This window comes from Equus quagga, chromosome 16, assembly GCF_021613505.1.
Source record: "Equus quagga isolate Etosha38 chromosome 16, UCLA_HA_Equagga_1.0, whole genome shotgun sequence".
In the NCBI taxonomy this organism is placed as follows: domain Eukaryota; kingdom Metazoa; phylum Chordata; class Mammalia; order Perissodactyla; family Equidae; genus Equus; species Equus quagga.
In genome coordinates, this window is record NC_060282.1 from 20,575,830 (window position 1) to 20,591,532 (window position 15,703).

The 15,703-nt window shown below is 37.0% G+C and overlaps 1 protein-coding gene across 2 annotated transcripts in view; it reads right to left on the bottom strand.

The window, feature by feature from the left end:
* The window catches only part of COL14A1 (collagen type XIV alpha 1 chain), a 218,234-nt gene that overhangs the window by 175,509 nt on the left and 27,022 nt on the right, over positions 1-15,703 (bottom strand). For both annotated transcript variants that reach the window (XM_046641998.1, XM_046641999.1), the window contains exons 3-5: positions 14,163-14,279; positions 10,385-10,528; positions 6,018-6,104 (exon numbers count right to left, since the gene is read on the bottom strand). In XM_046641998.1, the coding sequence (XP_046497954.1) occupies positions 6,018-6,104; positions 10,385-10,528; positions 14,163-14,279 (348 nt within the window). The remainder of the gene's footprint in view (positions 1-6,017; positions 6,105-10,384; positions 10,529-14,162; positions 14,280-15,703) is intronic.

Consider the following 15,703-nt stretch of genomic DNA (forward strand, 5'->3'; position numbering starts at 1 on the left):
GAGTAGAAGACACACAAGAATGGATCAATGAGCTGGATGAAAGACTAGAGGAAATCACCCAAGCTGAACAGATAAAAGAAAAAAGAATTAAAAAGAAAGAGAACAGTCTAAGTGAGCTCTAGGACAATATCAAATGCGCTAATATTCCTATTATAGGTGTCCCAGAAGAAGAGAGAGACAAAGGGGCAGAGAATCTATTTGAAAAAATAATAGCTGAAAACTTTCCTAACCTAAGGAAGGAAACAGACATCCAGGTACACGAAGCACAGAGAGCTCCAAACAAGATATCAGCCCAAAATAAGACATATTATAATTAAAATGCCCAAAATTAAAGATAAAGAGAGAATCCTAAAAGCTGCAAGAGAAAGGCAACATGACATACAAAGGAAAGCCCATAAGGCTATCAGCAAACTTCTCAGCCTAAACCCTACAGGCTGGAAGAAAGAAGCATGACATATTTAAAGTACTGAAAGGAAAAAACCTACAGCCAAGAATAATCTATCTGGCAAGGTTATCATTCAGAATGGAAGGAGAGATAAAGAGTTTCCCAGACAAGCAAAAATAAAAGGAGTTTATCACCAAGAAACCAGTTCTACAAGAAATGCTGAAGGGACTTACGTAAGTGGGAAAGAGAAGACCACAAATAGGAATAATAAAATTATTAAAAAAAAAAAAAAAACACAACCAGGCAATAAAATCACTGCTAAAGGCAAAAATACAGTAAAGGTAGCAGATCAACGACCTATGAAGATAACATGAAGGTCAAAAGACAAAAGTACTAAAATTACCTATTTCAATGATAAGAGGGTAATGGATACACACACAAAATAAGAGATTAGATATGATTTCAAAAATATAAAATGTGGGAGGAGGGGAGTAAACAGTAGAGCTTTCAGAAAGAGGTTAAACTAAAGAGATTATCAGTTCAATATAGTGTTCTATATACGTAGAATATTATATATGAACCTCATGGTAATCACAAACCAGAAACCTATAATAAGTAAGAGAAAGGAAATCAAACATATTACTAAAGAAAGCCATCAAACCACAAGGGAAGAGAGCAAGAGAAGATGCTTAGTGAAATTAGTCAGAGGGAGAAAGTCAAATACCATATGATCTCACTCATAAGTAGAAGATAAAAACAACAACAAACAAACACATAGCAACAGAGATTGGATTAGTGGTTACCAGAGGGGCAGTGGGGAAGGAGGAGGGTGAGAGGGGTGATTAGGCACATATGTGTGGTGATGGATTCTAATTAGTCTTTGGGTGGTGAACACGATGTAATCTACACAGAATTCAAAATATAGTATAATGTACACCTGAAAATTACATAATGTTATAAACCAGTGTTACTGGAATAAAATAATTAATTAATTTAAAAAAATAAAGAAAGAATCCTAAAAGCCACAAGAGAAAGGCAAACAAGTTTCATACAAATGAAACCCTATAAGGCTATCAGCTGACTTCTCAGCAGAAACCTTACAGGCTGGAAGGGAGTGTCATGATATACTTCAAGTGCTGAATGGAAACAACTTACAGCCAAGACTACCCTATCTGGCAAGGTTATCATTCAGAACGGAAGGAGAGAGAGAATTTCCCAGACAAGCAAAAAGTAAAGAAGTGTACCACCAAGAAACCAGTACTAGCAGAAATGCTAAAGGGACTTTTTTAAGTGGGGAAGAGGAGACCACAAATAGGAATAAGAAAATTATCAAAAACAAAAAAAGCAATAAAATCACTGGTAAAGGCAAAAATACAGTAAAGGCAGCAGATCAACCACCTATGAAGATAATATAAAGGTCAAAAGACAAAAATACCAAAATTATCTATTTGCATGAAAGAGGGTGATGGGTACACACACAGACGAAAAAGAGGTTAGATATGATATCAAAAACACAAAATGTGGGAGGAGGGGAGTAAAAGAGTAGAGCTTTCAGAAAGAGATCAAACTAAGGAGACCATCAACTTAACATAGATTGCTATATATGTAGGTTATTATACATGAAGCTCATGGTAATCACAAACCAGAAACCTACAATAAATACAAAAAATTAAGAGAAAGGAACCCAAACATAATACTAAAGAAAGCCATCAAACCACAAGGGAAGAGAGCGAGAGAAGAAGGAGCAGAGAAGAAGTACTAAAATCCCCAGAAAAAAAGTAACAAAATGGCAATAAGTACATTTTTATCAATAGCTACTTTAAATGTCAATGGACTAAATGCTCCAATCAAAAGGCATAGGGTGCCCAATTGGATAAGAAAACAAGACCCATATATATGCTGCATACAAGAGACAGACTTCAGACCTAAGACATTCACAAACTGAAAGGGAAGGGATGGAAAAAGATACTCCAGGGAAATGGCAATGAAAAGAAAGCTGCAGTAGCAATACTAATATCAGACAAAATAGACTTTAAAACAAAAACTGTATCAAGAGATAAAGAGGGGGACTACATAATGATAAAGGGAATAATCCAACAAGAGGATATAACACTTGTAAATATCTATACATCCAACAGAGTGCACCTAAATATATAAAGCAATTATTAACAGACATAAAAGGAGAAATAGACAGTAACACAATAATAGCAGTAATGCAATAGTAGCACAATAACAACACTCCACTTACGCCAATGGATAGATCATCTAAACAGACAATCAATAAGGAAACATTGCCCTTAAATGACACACTAGGCCTGATGGACTTAGTAGATATATACAGAACATTCCAGCCAAAAACCGCAGAATACACATTCTTTTCAAATGCACATGGAACATTCTCCAGGATTGATGACATATTAGGCTGCAAAACAAGTCTCAATAAATTTAAGAAGACTGAAATCATATTAAGCATCCTTTCTGACCACAAAAGTATGAAACTAGAAATTAATTACAGGAAGAAAATCAGAAAAGCCACACTATGTAGAGATTAAACAAAATGCTACTGAACAATGAATGGGTCAATGAAGAAGTCAAAGGAGAAATCAAAAAATGCCTGGAGACAAATGAAAATGAAAATTAGACATGCCAAAATTTATGGCATACAGCATATGCAGTTCTAAAAGGGAAGTTTATAGCAATACAGGCCTACCTCAACAAACAAGAAAAATCTCAAATAAACAATCTAACAGCGCACCCAAAGGACCTGGAAAAAGAAGAACAAAGCCCAAAATCAGTAGAAGGAAAGAAATAATAAAAATCAGAGAAGAAATAAATGAAATAGAGATTTAAAAAACAATAGGAAAAATCAATGAAATGAATAGCTGGTTCTTTGAAAACATAAACAAAATTGACAAACATTTAGCTAGACTCACCAGGAAAAAAAGAGAGAAGGCTCAAATAAAATCAGAAGTGAAAGAGGAGAAATTGCAACAGATACCTCAGAAATACAGAGAATACAGAATAAGAGAATACTATGAATAGCTATACACCAACAAATCAGATAATCTGGAAGAAATGGATAAATTCTTAGAATCATACAACCTTCCAAAATCGAATCAAGAAGAAATAGAGAATTTGAATAAACCAATCATCAGTAAGGAGATGGAAATAGAAATCAAAAACCTCCCCAAAAATACAAGTCCAGGACCAGATAGCTTCCCCTCAAACTCTACCAAACATTCAAAGTCTTAATACCTATCCTTCTCAAACTCTTCCAAAAAATTGAAGAGGAGGGAAGCTTCCTAACTTATTCTACAAAGCCAACAATATCCTGATACCAAAACCAGATAACGACAACACAAAAAAGGAAAATTACAGGCCAGTATCACTGATGAACACTGATGCAAAAATCTTCAACAAAACACTAGCAAATCAAATCCAGCGATACATTAAAAATGTCATACAGGATGATCAAGTGAGATTTATTCCAAGGATGCAGTGATGGTTCAACATCCGCAAATCAATCAATGTGATACACCACATTAACAAAATGAAGAATAAAAATCACACGATCATCTCAATAGACGCAGAGAAAGCATTTGACAAGTTACAGTATCCACTTATGATTAAAAACTCTGAGGGGCTGTCGGGGTGGTGCAGGGGTTAAGTTCGCACATTCTGCTTTGGCAGCCCAGGGTTCACTGGTTTGGATCCCAGGTGTGGACATATGCACTGCTTGTTGAGCCACGCTGTGGCAGGTGTCCCACATATAAAGTAGAGGAAGACGGGCATGGGTGTTAGCTCAGGGCCAGCCTTCCTCAGCAAAAAGAGGAGGATTGGTAGCAGACGTTAGCTCAGGGCTAATCTTCCTCAAAAAAAAAAGGAAAAAGAGAAACCTGATGTTCGTTCAGAAAACAGCATTAGCTCCAGCAACCCACTGTATGCCACAACAGCTCTAGCCATTCCATCACTTGATCAGCCTCTTAGCAGCAGGCATCCAAGGTCAAGGCTTCGCTGTTAAGGTTCCTTGGTGAGTCTTGGGCTCTACTTCTTCTACTCCTGTTGTTATGACTTAACTCTCTCTGTCTTCTGTTCCAATTCCCCAGGAGGGAGGACCTGATTGAGCTGAACATTCACCTTCCGATATACGGTGTTTTCTGCAGCATGTTTGTAACAGTGAAAATTAGAAAGCATCCAAATGCTCATTAGCATGGGGAATGGTTCACGAATTAAGATAATCTATTCCTTAGGATACGATCTGGCCATTAGAAGGAAGGAGGTAAACTAACAATAACAGCTAAAATTATTCAATGGTAGGCAGTATTCTATTTTACATATATCAACCCATTTAATCCCAAATACCTCTATGAATTAAATCCACCTTTTATAGATGAAGAAAAAGAGACACAGACATTAGGATCACCAGTATAAATTACCCAAGCTTAAAGTGGCAAAGGCGTTGAATCCAGGCAGGCAAAATTGATGTCCACACAATTTGCCACTAGGCTATCACGCCTCCTGTAGGCAGTAACATGGAAAGTTCTCAAAGTGAAAAAGCAATGCACAGAATAAGAAATACAGTATGGCAAGCCATACACATATGTTTATATATTCAGAGAGAAGGGCAAGTCACGTGCCAAAGTGTAAAAAGAAACACTGGGGTGAGTTGATGGGTGAGTATATTTTTAGCCAATAGTAGGTAACATTTCTAATTGATCATTTATCCATCTTTCCATTCAGTGACTATTTACTGGATACCTGTTATGCATCAGAAACTGCTAGATATGGAGGAGCAAAAACAGACACAATCCTTTTTCTCTTGGATCTTATCATCTAGTGGGGAAGATAAACATGCAAATGCTGTGAAGGAAAGTTAGCTGGTGTAAAAGGACCTCTAATAGAGGAAATATTGGAGAAAGTTTCTGAGAAAGTGATGATGGAACTGAACTCTGAAGAAAGAAAAGAAGGTATTTAAGCAGAGTGGTGATGGGAGAGAGTGTTTCGTGCAGAGTGCCGCAGGTGCTATGACTTCGTATGGGAGAGACCATAGTCTTTAAAGGATTTGAAAGAAGGCCAATGGGGCTGGAGAGCAGGGAGCGAGTATTGGTAAATGAGGAGGAGAGGCGGGTCAGTAGGTTATCAAACTACACAGGGCCTTGGAGGTCTTCTTAAGGATTTTGTCCTCCATCCTAAGAGCAGTGGGAAAATATTGAAGGGGTTTTAAGCTGTGTGTGAGGAGAGCATAGGGTTGGATTTGTCTTGAAAAGATTGCTCCAACTTCTTGGTAGAGAACAAATTGAGATTTGCTGACTAATATTGTACACCAGGAAAGAAATGGGAGCTTAGCCTGAGCATTGGCAATAGACATGGAAAGAAATGAACAGATTCTGTCAGTATTTCAAGAGAAAATGAATTCACTGGAACTTGGTGATGTATTGAATATGGGAGAGTAAGGGAGAGGGAAGTGTTGATAGTGATTACGTGTGAGGAAAGGGGGGGGAATGAAAAGGAGCAGAGGGAGACTTTCATATATGTACTCTTCTGATAGGACCAACGGCCAGGTATGTTTCTATCGTCTATGTTATAAAAACAACTCAACCCCCAAAACAAGCAAGTAGAAAAAAAATCTGACCTTCTGGTGAAGATGGTTTACTCCCATTTCCTTTGTCCACAACCTTGACTCTGGGTTTTGGCTCCTTTCTTTTTTCTAAATCTTTAACTGGAAGAAAAATAGAAATACAGCAACATGTTATATTAGTCTAAAAGAAAACATGCAATGAGTTTTACTAAAACTCTTGCAAGTATTGAGTATTGAGTACAAATCAGCTCTATGGTAGAACTCATTCCCAAAGATTAGAACTTGTATTTCTTTTAACTTTGCCACAGGGAGGTGAGGAAAACACTTTGGAATTTACTTTGGTCAAGTGCCCATTATGGGCAGGGGTATCAGATAAATTTAATCCTTTATAACTGCTATAAAATTGGTGTGATTATCCCCATTTCATACATGAGGGAACAAAGAACCAGGAGCTAAGTAATTAAAACATATCTCATAAAATCAGAAAGTGATTTGAGCCATATCTTCAGGTCTCTGGACAAGACCTCCGAGTTGGCCTCTATTCTAGAAAGATCTTAGCCACGAATATTCTCATTTGGAGTTGGTCTATCTGCAATAGAAGATGGGGAACCCCATAATAATTTCCTTATAAACTTTAAAAAAAAGTTTCCCTACTAAAAATAATAGTGTTTCTTTGTCACTTTCATTATGAAACATCCAGGGACCCAGAATGCCCCTTGTCCTTTAATACAGTCACATCAGCCTAGACCATTAGCTTCACTTTCCACTGCTTAAAACTCCACGGTAATTTCCTGCTATTGTTTGGCACCTTAAGTTGTTTGAGTCAGTCAAGACTATTGCCAAATGGCAATGGTTTCTGCACAAATAAAATACCCTGTGAAAAGGCAGAAGTGACCTCATGGTAAGATGTTTCATTTAATTGCTGCATTCATTTCACGGAAATAAGCAAATTTATTGAGGGGTGGGCTGTGTAAGGGAAGCAATGATTTTCTCTGAACCATCCCTCCTGTCATCTCTAGGGGATCATTCCATTGATCCTGTCTTTATCGTCTTCTCCTCCTCCTCGTCTTTCCACTGGCTTCCATCCCTTTGCTAAAAGCATTTGAGACTTGCCATCTGCCAAGGTCATGTTGTTCTAGTTCTATTATTCCTTTCCTTAGAAACCTTCCTTGGCTTTCTGGTACCTAGAGAGTAAGTTCCAAGATAAAAATAATAATAATAAATAGAAGATGCCTTGATCCTGCTATTCCCTCTGACTTCTTAATTATCTAAATCCATTCTTTCAGCCCTCATTCTCTGACTTCTTTACAAGCCTTGGCCACTTTGAAACACCCTCTTCTTTAAATTCTTCTCTTTCTCAGTTTTCACAAAGGCACCATCCTGGCTTTTCTTGTATTCCTCTGACCTCTCCTTTACATTCTTGTTTTTTGGATCCTTGTTCTACTTCCATTCCTGAAACATAATCGTATACTAAAGTTATCTTGCATCTCTGCACACCCCAACTTTAATTTTGTCATCCCACAGTTTTCATTCTCACCCTTCTGTGGATAATTTCCAATTCTACATCTTCAACCCCACCCCCACATAGGCCATGGCCTCAAATTGCTTACATTCTGTAAAAGAAAATAAGTCTGCAATGTTAATATGAGAAAAATTGTGCTGAAGTAGAAATAGATCTGGGGAAGAATTCCAGAGGTGGAGACTTGGGGAAACTTCATTGGGAAGGTGACATGTAAGCCAGACTTTGAAAGATGAGCAAGATTTTGCAGGCAGAGATTAGCAAAACATCATTCCAAAGGATATTTTGGAAAATGGCGGTCGAAAAGAAAGTTTGCCAAATAGGGCCATAAACCAGTCTACAGATGAACAAGCAAAAATGACAGTCACTCTGAATTCGGCCTTTGGTTCACATACAAGATGTAGCACATAGGTCACACCAAGCTGCAGCCCCCCTCATGCAAGGGGCAAAATCTTTTAGAGAACAGACTGTCACAAGCCAAGTGATATTAATCCTAACAACCCTTCTATCGTGCCCCTGCTCTGTATAATAGGCACATGTCATTACCCCCATTTAGAGACAAGCAAACTGGGGCTGGAAGCTATTGAGTTGCTTGGCCAAATACCCACACCAGATTTAGGATCGTAATAGCCGGCATGCCTTTCTGTCTTCAAATTCCAAAGATCGTTTCTTATGCTTCCCTGTGTATCAGAAGATGAACTTATGAAGAATTCAAACCCCTACACAAATTGCAAACGTATATCCACAGGATTTGTCTGGATCATCATTTTCCTGTATCCAACCAGGAAAGTTTCCCAGGGAGGGGAGACCGGGCCTTAGCTCCATCTCCCAGGGAGCAAAAATATAACTGAAATGCAAAATGGAAAAGGAGGCCATCCAAATAAAGTTATTTGAGTTTCATTCTTACAAACTGTTATTTGGGAAGAACTAATTCCTCCACTCTGCCAATAAAAATAACATAGCTAAAAAATATAAATGCTCACATATTATTTATCCAACTAACGGGTTAGACTGTTTCCCTAAGATTATTTCAGCAGAGCTAAATAAGCTGAAAACTGCATTTCTTTTTCAGTATTTTGAGTAAATAGCTATTGCAAAAGCTTTTTAAGGCTGTGTTTCTTACGCTGCCCAGTCAGTGGAATATTTGAAATAATCAATCGCAATACCTTCAGACTAACGTAAAATAAATCATTTCTCCTCGTCCCTTTTTCTGCTTCTCACAAACTTTTAAGAAAAGTTATTTCGCTTACTCATGTAGGAATGTTGGAGGCCAGAAACTGAAGCCCAGTGCCAATAAAACGAGACAGAAGTCTGATTTATATTGAAAATAACATAAAAAACTTTTTCCAGAGCTTCCAGACAATATGAGTCTCAAAAGAATGTAACATTTAAAACATCTGTATGTCCTGCTGACAGGTGGATTTACCAAACATCTTTGTTCAGAAGTTTCAAGAGGTAATAGGTTAACAAAGTTGGGTTTTCTTAATTTAAAAAAAAAGAAATCACAAAATATGTCTCATAAAACATTACTTAAAAGAAGGAGGAAAAAAGGGAGGGAGGGTTAGAAAATCTAGAGAGAACATTGCTGCACGCAGAGCTCTAGAACTCATGTCCTCCCAGATTTGTGGATTAATCCTAATAGCAGGATTTTAAAAGCTATTGTTATTTAAAATGATACGCAGGATTTGCTGCAAAATGATATGGGGAGGAGGTGGCAGTGGAGTATCGATGACACAAGACTAGACATGAATGGCTAATCGTTGAAGCAAATGATGGATACTAGGGGGTCATTATACTATATTCTGCCTATGTTTTTACGATGTTGAAAATTGTCCTTAATAATAAGTCAGGTTTTTTAAAGAGTCTATCTTAACAAGGAAGTAACACAGAAAGCTAACCAGGGCAGGCCTCTTCTGTTAGCATTCATGACACATAAAACTCTGCCCTCCACATTTGACAGGCCACCTTCAGGAAGAAGGAGTTCCTGTAGCCTCTGGTCACTAGCATGTCAGGTCTATAAGGGCAGAGATTTGTCATGTTCCCGGTGCCTAGAATAGGGCCTGACACTTAGTAACCATGCAATCTATATTTGTTAAATACAAAAAAAAGAAGAATGAATGAATGAATATCTCCTGAAAGGCAGAAAAAGCAGGGCCTGTGTGGACAACCTTTAAACTCAATAAAAAGAAAAGCTTTCTAATGGAAGGATGTCGACATGGCTTGGGCTGCCTCAGAACTTTCTCCCCTGCTTAGTATGTGTCTGGATGCCCCATCCTTTCTCTGTCTGCTCAACTTACCATTTGAAAACTGGTTCAGATATGAAGCCATCCCCCATCCATTCTGTCCCCAACCCATTATTAGGGCAGAGAGAGTCCTCTCTTCATAACGTTCTAGGTGTATCTTTCCCTAATACTTACCATGTTGCATTTGTTTACCAATGTTTGTCATGAGACCTGGCACATAATAGGCTGTTAAGAAATGCCAACTGATTAATTATTGGGAGTAGTTAAATTCCTTACTGTGTAGGTTGTTTTAGCAGAGGCTGGATTGGCACTTGCTGGGGATACTAAAGAGGAAATGCTGGCATCATCGATTCAGTCATTCGGTAAGTATTTAATGAGCATCTATTATGTGCTGGGTAGATGAGATGTCTGGGTAAGATGCAGGCTAGAGCATTTGAAAACTAAAACTTAAAGAATAAGTAGGAGTCCAGTGAAATGGGTAAAGGAGGGGCAGAGGAGTATTAGAGATAGAAGGAACTCATGAAGATGGTACTAAATGTCTTTTAAGATCTCTTCAAATCTAAAGAATCTAGGATTTTAACCTCACAGTATTTAACAAACTCAAACTCAGAGCTGGGACAGAGTACTATGGTGGCACCTTAAGACCTATAAATACGTACTTCTGAATTGACCTTGGGCTGGCTTGCTTTCTTTGTCTTTATTGTATGCAATAAGTTGAACTGTGTAATTCTGGTCTGGCAGAAGACCTTGAATAATTGCTTTAGTTGCAGTGTTCTGGAGATTCAGTTGATTGGTTTTTCCACCTTAATAAAACAGAAAGAAAAATCAGATCTAAGAAATAGGTTAACTGCGTACATTAAGAAAACTTATTAACCAGCAATAAAGATTTTAAAAGGTGAAGACATTTTAAAATATATACAATGGTGCCTATGTGCATAGCACTTAATTTTTTTTTTTAAAGATTTTATTTTTTTTCCTTTTTCTCCCCAAAGCCCCCCCGTACATAGTTGTATATTCTTTGTTGTGGGTCCTTCTAGTTGTGGCATGTGGGATGCTGCCTCAGCGTGGTTTGATGAGCAGTGCCATGTCCGCGCCCAGGATTCGAACCAACGAAACACTGGGCCGCCTGCAGCGGAGCGTGCGAACCTAACCACTCGGCCACGGGGCCAGCCCCATAGCACTTAATTTTAATACAGTTTTCATTCTCATTTTCAGTTGTACTCTTTGCATTAGACAAACAATTGTCTAAATTAGGTAAAAGCACATTCTCAAAAATCTTTCACCATAACACATTATTGTTTTTAAACACTAGGGAAAGTGATAGTGCAAGATTAGAAGACAGTAAGCCCTCAACATCAGATATATTCTTCAAGAAAAGAATTCCACTTAAGAGTGAAGAGAAAGATATAGGCAGATTGAATATAATTATCTACGCTGCAATTGTTCCTATGGCCTCTCTAAAGTGAGTCAAAGCATCCTTAAAGCATCAGCAATTTAATTATCTTTAATGTGGCCATCACTAGCTCAGGATGTTGAAGGAACCCCTCACTACCTCGCTACTGAAAAGTTAGCTTGGTTCATAAAAAGATTTCAAACCTCCATTCTCTCTCCGTCAAATTAGACTATCTAAGGCTTTCCTGAAAATGCTGTTCACTAAATACTCAACTTTTATGCAAAATTCCAAATACACCTTTCTTCCCTAATCACTGGCAGTGATTACCGTGTCTGAGAAAAGGGAAATTAATTTAAAACTTCTGCCCTTCTAGCAGTAACAGCAAAAAGAGTCTGAAATTGGCTGAATTAATCAAACATAACACAGATTACAATATATGTTAATTACATTCTAATAAAATTACTGACGTTAAGTCTGAAATTTGACGCTACTATCATCCATGTTGCCTGCTACTAGAAGGCAGAAATGCGCCTCTCTTTTGCCAAAACCCAATCCCTTAAATGCATTTGTGTCCAAGATCTTAAATCTGGCTTCACAAACTTCCTCTATCATTTAAAACTCATCTACTACAAAGCGCACCAAATAAATCTTCCATAATGTACATTTCACTAAAAAAAAATTCCTTGGCAAACTCTGTATAATAGAGTCTCTCTCTGAGAGGCAAAGGATGTATTATTTTATTAAAGGTTTTATGAATCCTGCAATAAAAATCTTTAAACTCTGTCTAAACCAGCACTTCTCAAATTTATTTGGCCACTAAACCTTTGGTCATATAATAGCTATTAGCATCCTGCAGAATACCATGGAACATGCTTTGGGAAAAACTGGTATAAACAGTACTTGGAACATGTCTCATACTACTAAAATGTCTACAAACATTTTGTGTCTAGATGTAGTTACTACTCTTTTTATTTGCTATGTTTGATCAAATAGCTATCAGAGTATTAAAACTGTCTTATTGGCTTGGACAACTGCAGTAAGGACATTGGCTCAGAGGGGAAAATAAACCCAGTATTCATAAAAAAATAATTTGCTTTCATCCTCAGTTTTTATTTTGTCACTGGAGGTGTTTAAGCAAGAGCTGGAGGTCTACTTTTTGGGTGTGCTGTGCCAGAGTGGATCGAAGGATCAGACTGAGGTTTGGTCCAGAGGCCACCCAAGTCACTTCTAAGATTCTCTGATCCCTCACTGACACCAACTTGGGGTACTTAATAGTCTGGAATTATCAGAAATTAATTAGGAAAAGATAAAACACTGATTATCTGGAGGGAAAAAAATAACCTTTTAAGGTCAGACATGGGGAATTCTCAGTCGTACCATAAACTGGTAACTTGTATTTTGACCTTTAGGGTCATAATGATGTCCAAGAATCTCTTGAAGTTAAATTTCCCATGATGGCTTATTTTAGAAAACAAACTGCATTATAAAAACTCAAAGTTATTTCAAAATTGGGCCATACTCCAAAATGAAATCTCTGAACCAGGCTGGAGAATAAAATATTGCTTTCCACAAGTGAGTCACTTCTGCAGGCCAACATGGGAAAGATTGGCATCTCCTATCAGGGAACCAGAAGTCATTCTAAGGAGCCTATGGGTACTCTTTGTTAATAAAAGGAGGTTCCTCTTTAGTGGTCAAGCAAGAAGCCAGGTGTTTCATGTACTCGTTTTGTTAGAGATTTTAAATCAACTGGTAAGAATGAACTGGTAAGATATCCACATTCATGAACAACAGAGTATCTGTCTGCCTCATTAAATGAGTTGGGAAAAGGTCTCCAACATAAAGGAGTCCAGCTCCACATAACCAATTTTATCACCAATAAAGAGAAAAAAAATTATTATATTTATATAAATATATAAATTATACAAATATGCTGTTATTAAGTGTTTATTATGTACTAGATGAAAATGGATCCTGGGAAAAGAAATGAGGCCTGAGAGACATACTAAAGAACATCTCCACAATAATCAGGGTGAGATTTATTGAGCGTTTACTATCTGGCAGTCACTGTTCAAAGTGCTTTACATTTACTAATTCATTTAGACTCATAACCACTGCTTCCCAAATTTAATATGCAAAGAAATCATCTGAGGATCTTTTTAAAATTTCGATGCTGATTCTGTAGGTGAGAGGTGGGGCCCAACATTCTGCATTTGCTCTGAGGTGATGACGATGCTGCAGGTTCCCAGACTACATTTTGAGTTCCAAGCCCACAACAACTCCATGAGGTCCTGATACTGTTTGCACATTTTACAGAAAAGGAGACTGAGGCACTGACAGATTAAATAACTCACCCAAATGACATTACTTATAAGTCACAGAACCAGGCTTTGAACTCAAGCACTCCAGTTGCTGACCCCATCTTCCCTTCCATGACACCCATGTAGCAGGGGTAATGCCTCTATATGTTCTGTATTGTTTTAGTTGATTATACTTGTATAACAAAAATGTAAAATATAAGAAAGAAAAAATTCAACCCAAATTTAATTTTAAAAAGTTTTTACATATTTTATCTTCATGATCAATAAATTTGCTTAACTTTTGCTTTTCTTGATTTAATTTATCACTTATTTTTACAATGTCTACTTAGCTTTTATAATTTTAATGTATAGTTGCTGAATAATGTCTTATCAAGTTAACTAACCATAATTTACTCAGCCAGTCACAACTGTTCATTAGTTTTTCACATATCGTATTTTTTTAAGTGCCAATAGACCAAAAGTATTCATCCTATGTTGAAACAGAAGTCGTGAATATTTTGATAGTCTGGAAGTTTCACCTAAGGAGAATTACGGTGAGCCCAACAGTCACTATGCAGACTTTGGGAACATTTTTTTCCTAGATTGTAGGGTTAGATTTCAACCTCAAAAGGTTAAGTTTAAAAAAACTTTCAAATGATTTTAAAGCAACACTTAGCACTACTCATTTTTAGTTATCTATGTGTAAAAAGTTGCTAGACTCTAGAAAATACAATTGGTTGTTTTTACCTGATGCTGGAGTCACAAGAAGTTTGTATCCACCAAATTTCCCTCTTGGTGCCTTCCATGAAATCTGTATACTATCATGAGATAATACATTATATCTTAACCGTGTGGGTGGAGCCACTGAAAAGGAAAAACAAAAATTGTTTAAATGTTAAAACATTTAAGCTTTCAATCGTTAAACTGAAAAGTCAAAGTAATGTAATCAAAAGGCATGAGACTTCATCAGCCTCAAAATATGTTCTTTCGACAACTCCTTCATGAATTGATCAGTTTGCAAAATAACTCAAACGCAAGGGCATTGGTTTCTTACTCAAGAGATAAGCATTGGTCAGACAGTTCTGACCTTATGACAAAGAACTATGAGTTAGGGTTAGAATTTAATTCTCTAGTGTAGTTTAAAACTTGAAGCCAATCTTGTAAAGTGCTTTCATTACGTGACAAGGACGAATTTTTCTACTTGGAACATGTGAGATTTCATAATCTACCCTACTGGGACTGTTTCGTGCCTTGTGGTTTTTCACGTTAGTAATCCAATATTTTTTATGATAAGATCATTTCAGAAGGCTATTATGGACATATTATAGTAACATGATCTTCATTTAAAAACATTTGAGAAAGAGTTTGTAAAGGACCAAAATAAAAAGGACCAAATAAAAGATAATTATGTTTTATAAACTTTGAGCCATTCTCCAAGTGTAGCTGATTTACACCTTTCAGAATGATTCACAGCACATGGTCTTGAATCATCCCCACATATTTAATCTTTTCTGATAGTTCACAAAATGCATAGATCTATATCACTTTTTGTATAAGTCATTCAAATTTCAAAATATATTTTTGGGACCCTACACCAATGTTCTGGAAATTCAAAAGAATTCCTTTAGTAAGAAGATTTTTATGATATAATATCTAAATTAGTTTGTCAAAGAAGAAAAGCTAATGCTTAACAGAAAAGTTAGCACTTATTACCCACTTTTATGCCCAGCCTTTCTTTCTACGTTAGAAAACAGAACGTGGGGAAGGAAACAAACATTCTCCTTAATAGGTATGGAGCATACTATGAGATTTGGACATTAGTTTAATTCCCACTTCTGCCACTTATTAGACAACAACCTTGAGCAACTGATTGTGTTTTCCAAAGCCTTGTTTTTAGAAAAGGTGACGGCAATACTTTCTGCACAGGATGGATGCCAGTGTTAAACAGGATAACAGATACAATGCATCATAATAGGCTGTCAGTAAATGTTTGTTCTCCTTCCCTCTTACTCCATCTAATGGGTGATCTCAAAAGCTCATTTAATCCTCACAAAAATATATTGCTATCCCAATTTTATATATTAGGGAACCAAGGAGAAGCTAAGAGACTTGCCCACATTCACATACTGATGAACGACAATCTCTGACGCCAAATGAAATGCTCTGTTTCTTTGAGAGAAGAGCCATATTAAGAAGTCACCCCTCACTGGGCTAGATAAATGAGTAATTTACTCCCCTTCAGGGTAGCTCCTCACCTGAAATCACTGAGCACCGAAGGGCACAATCTT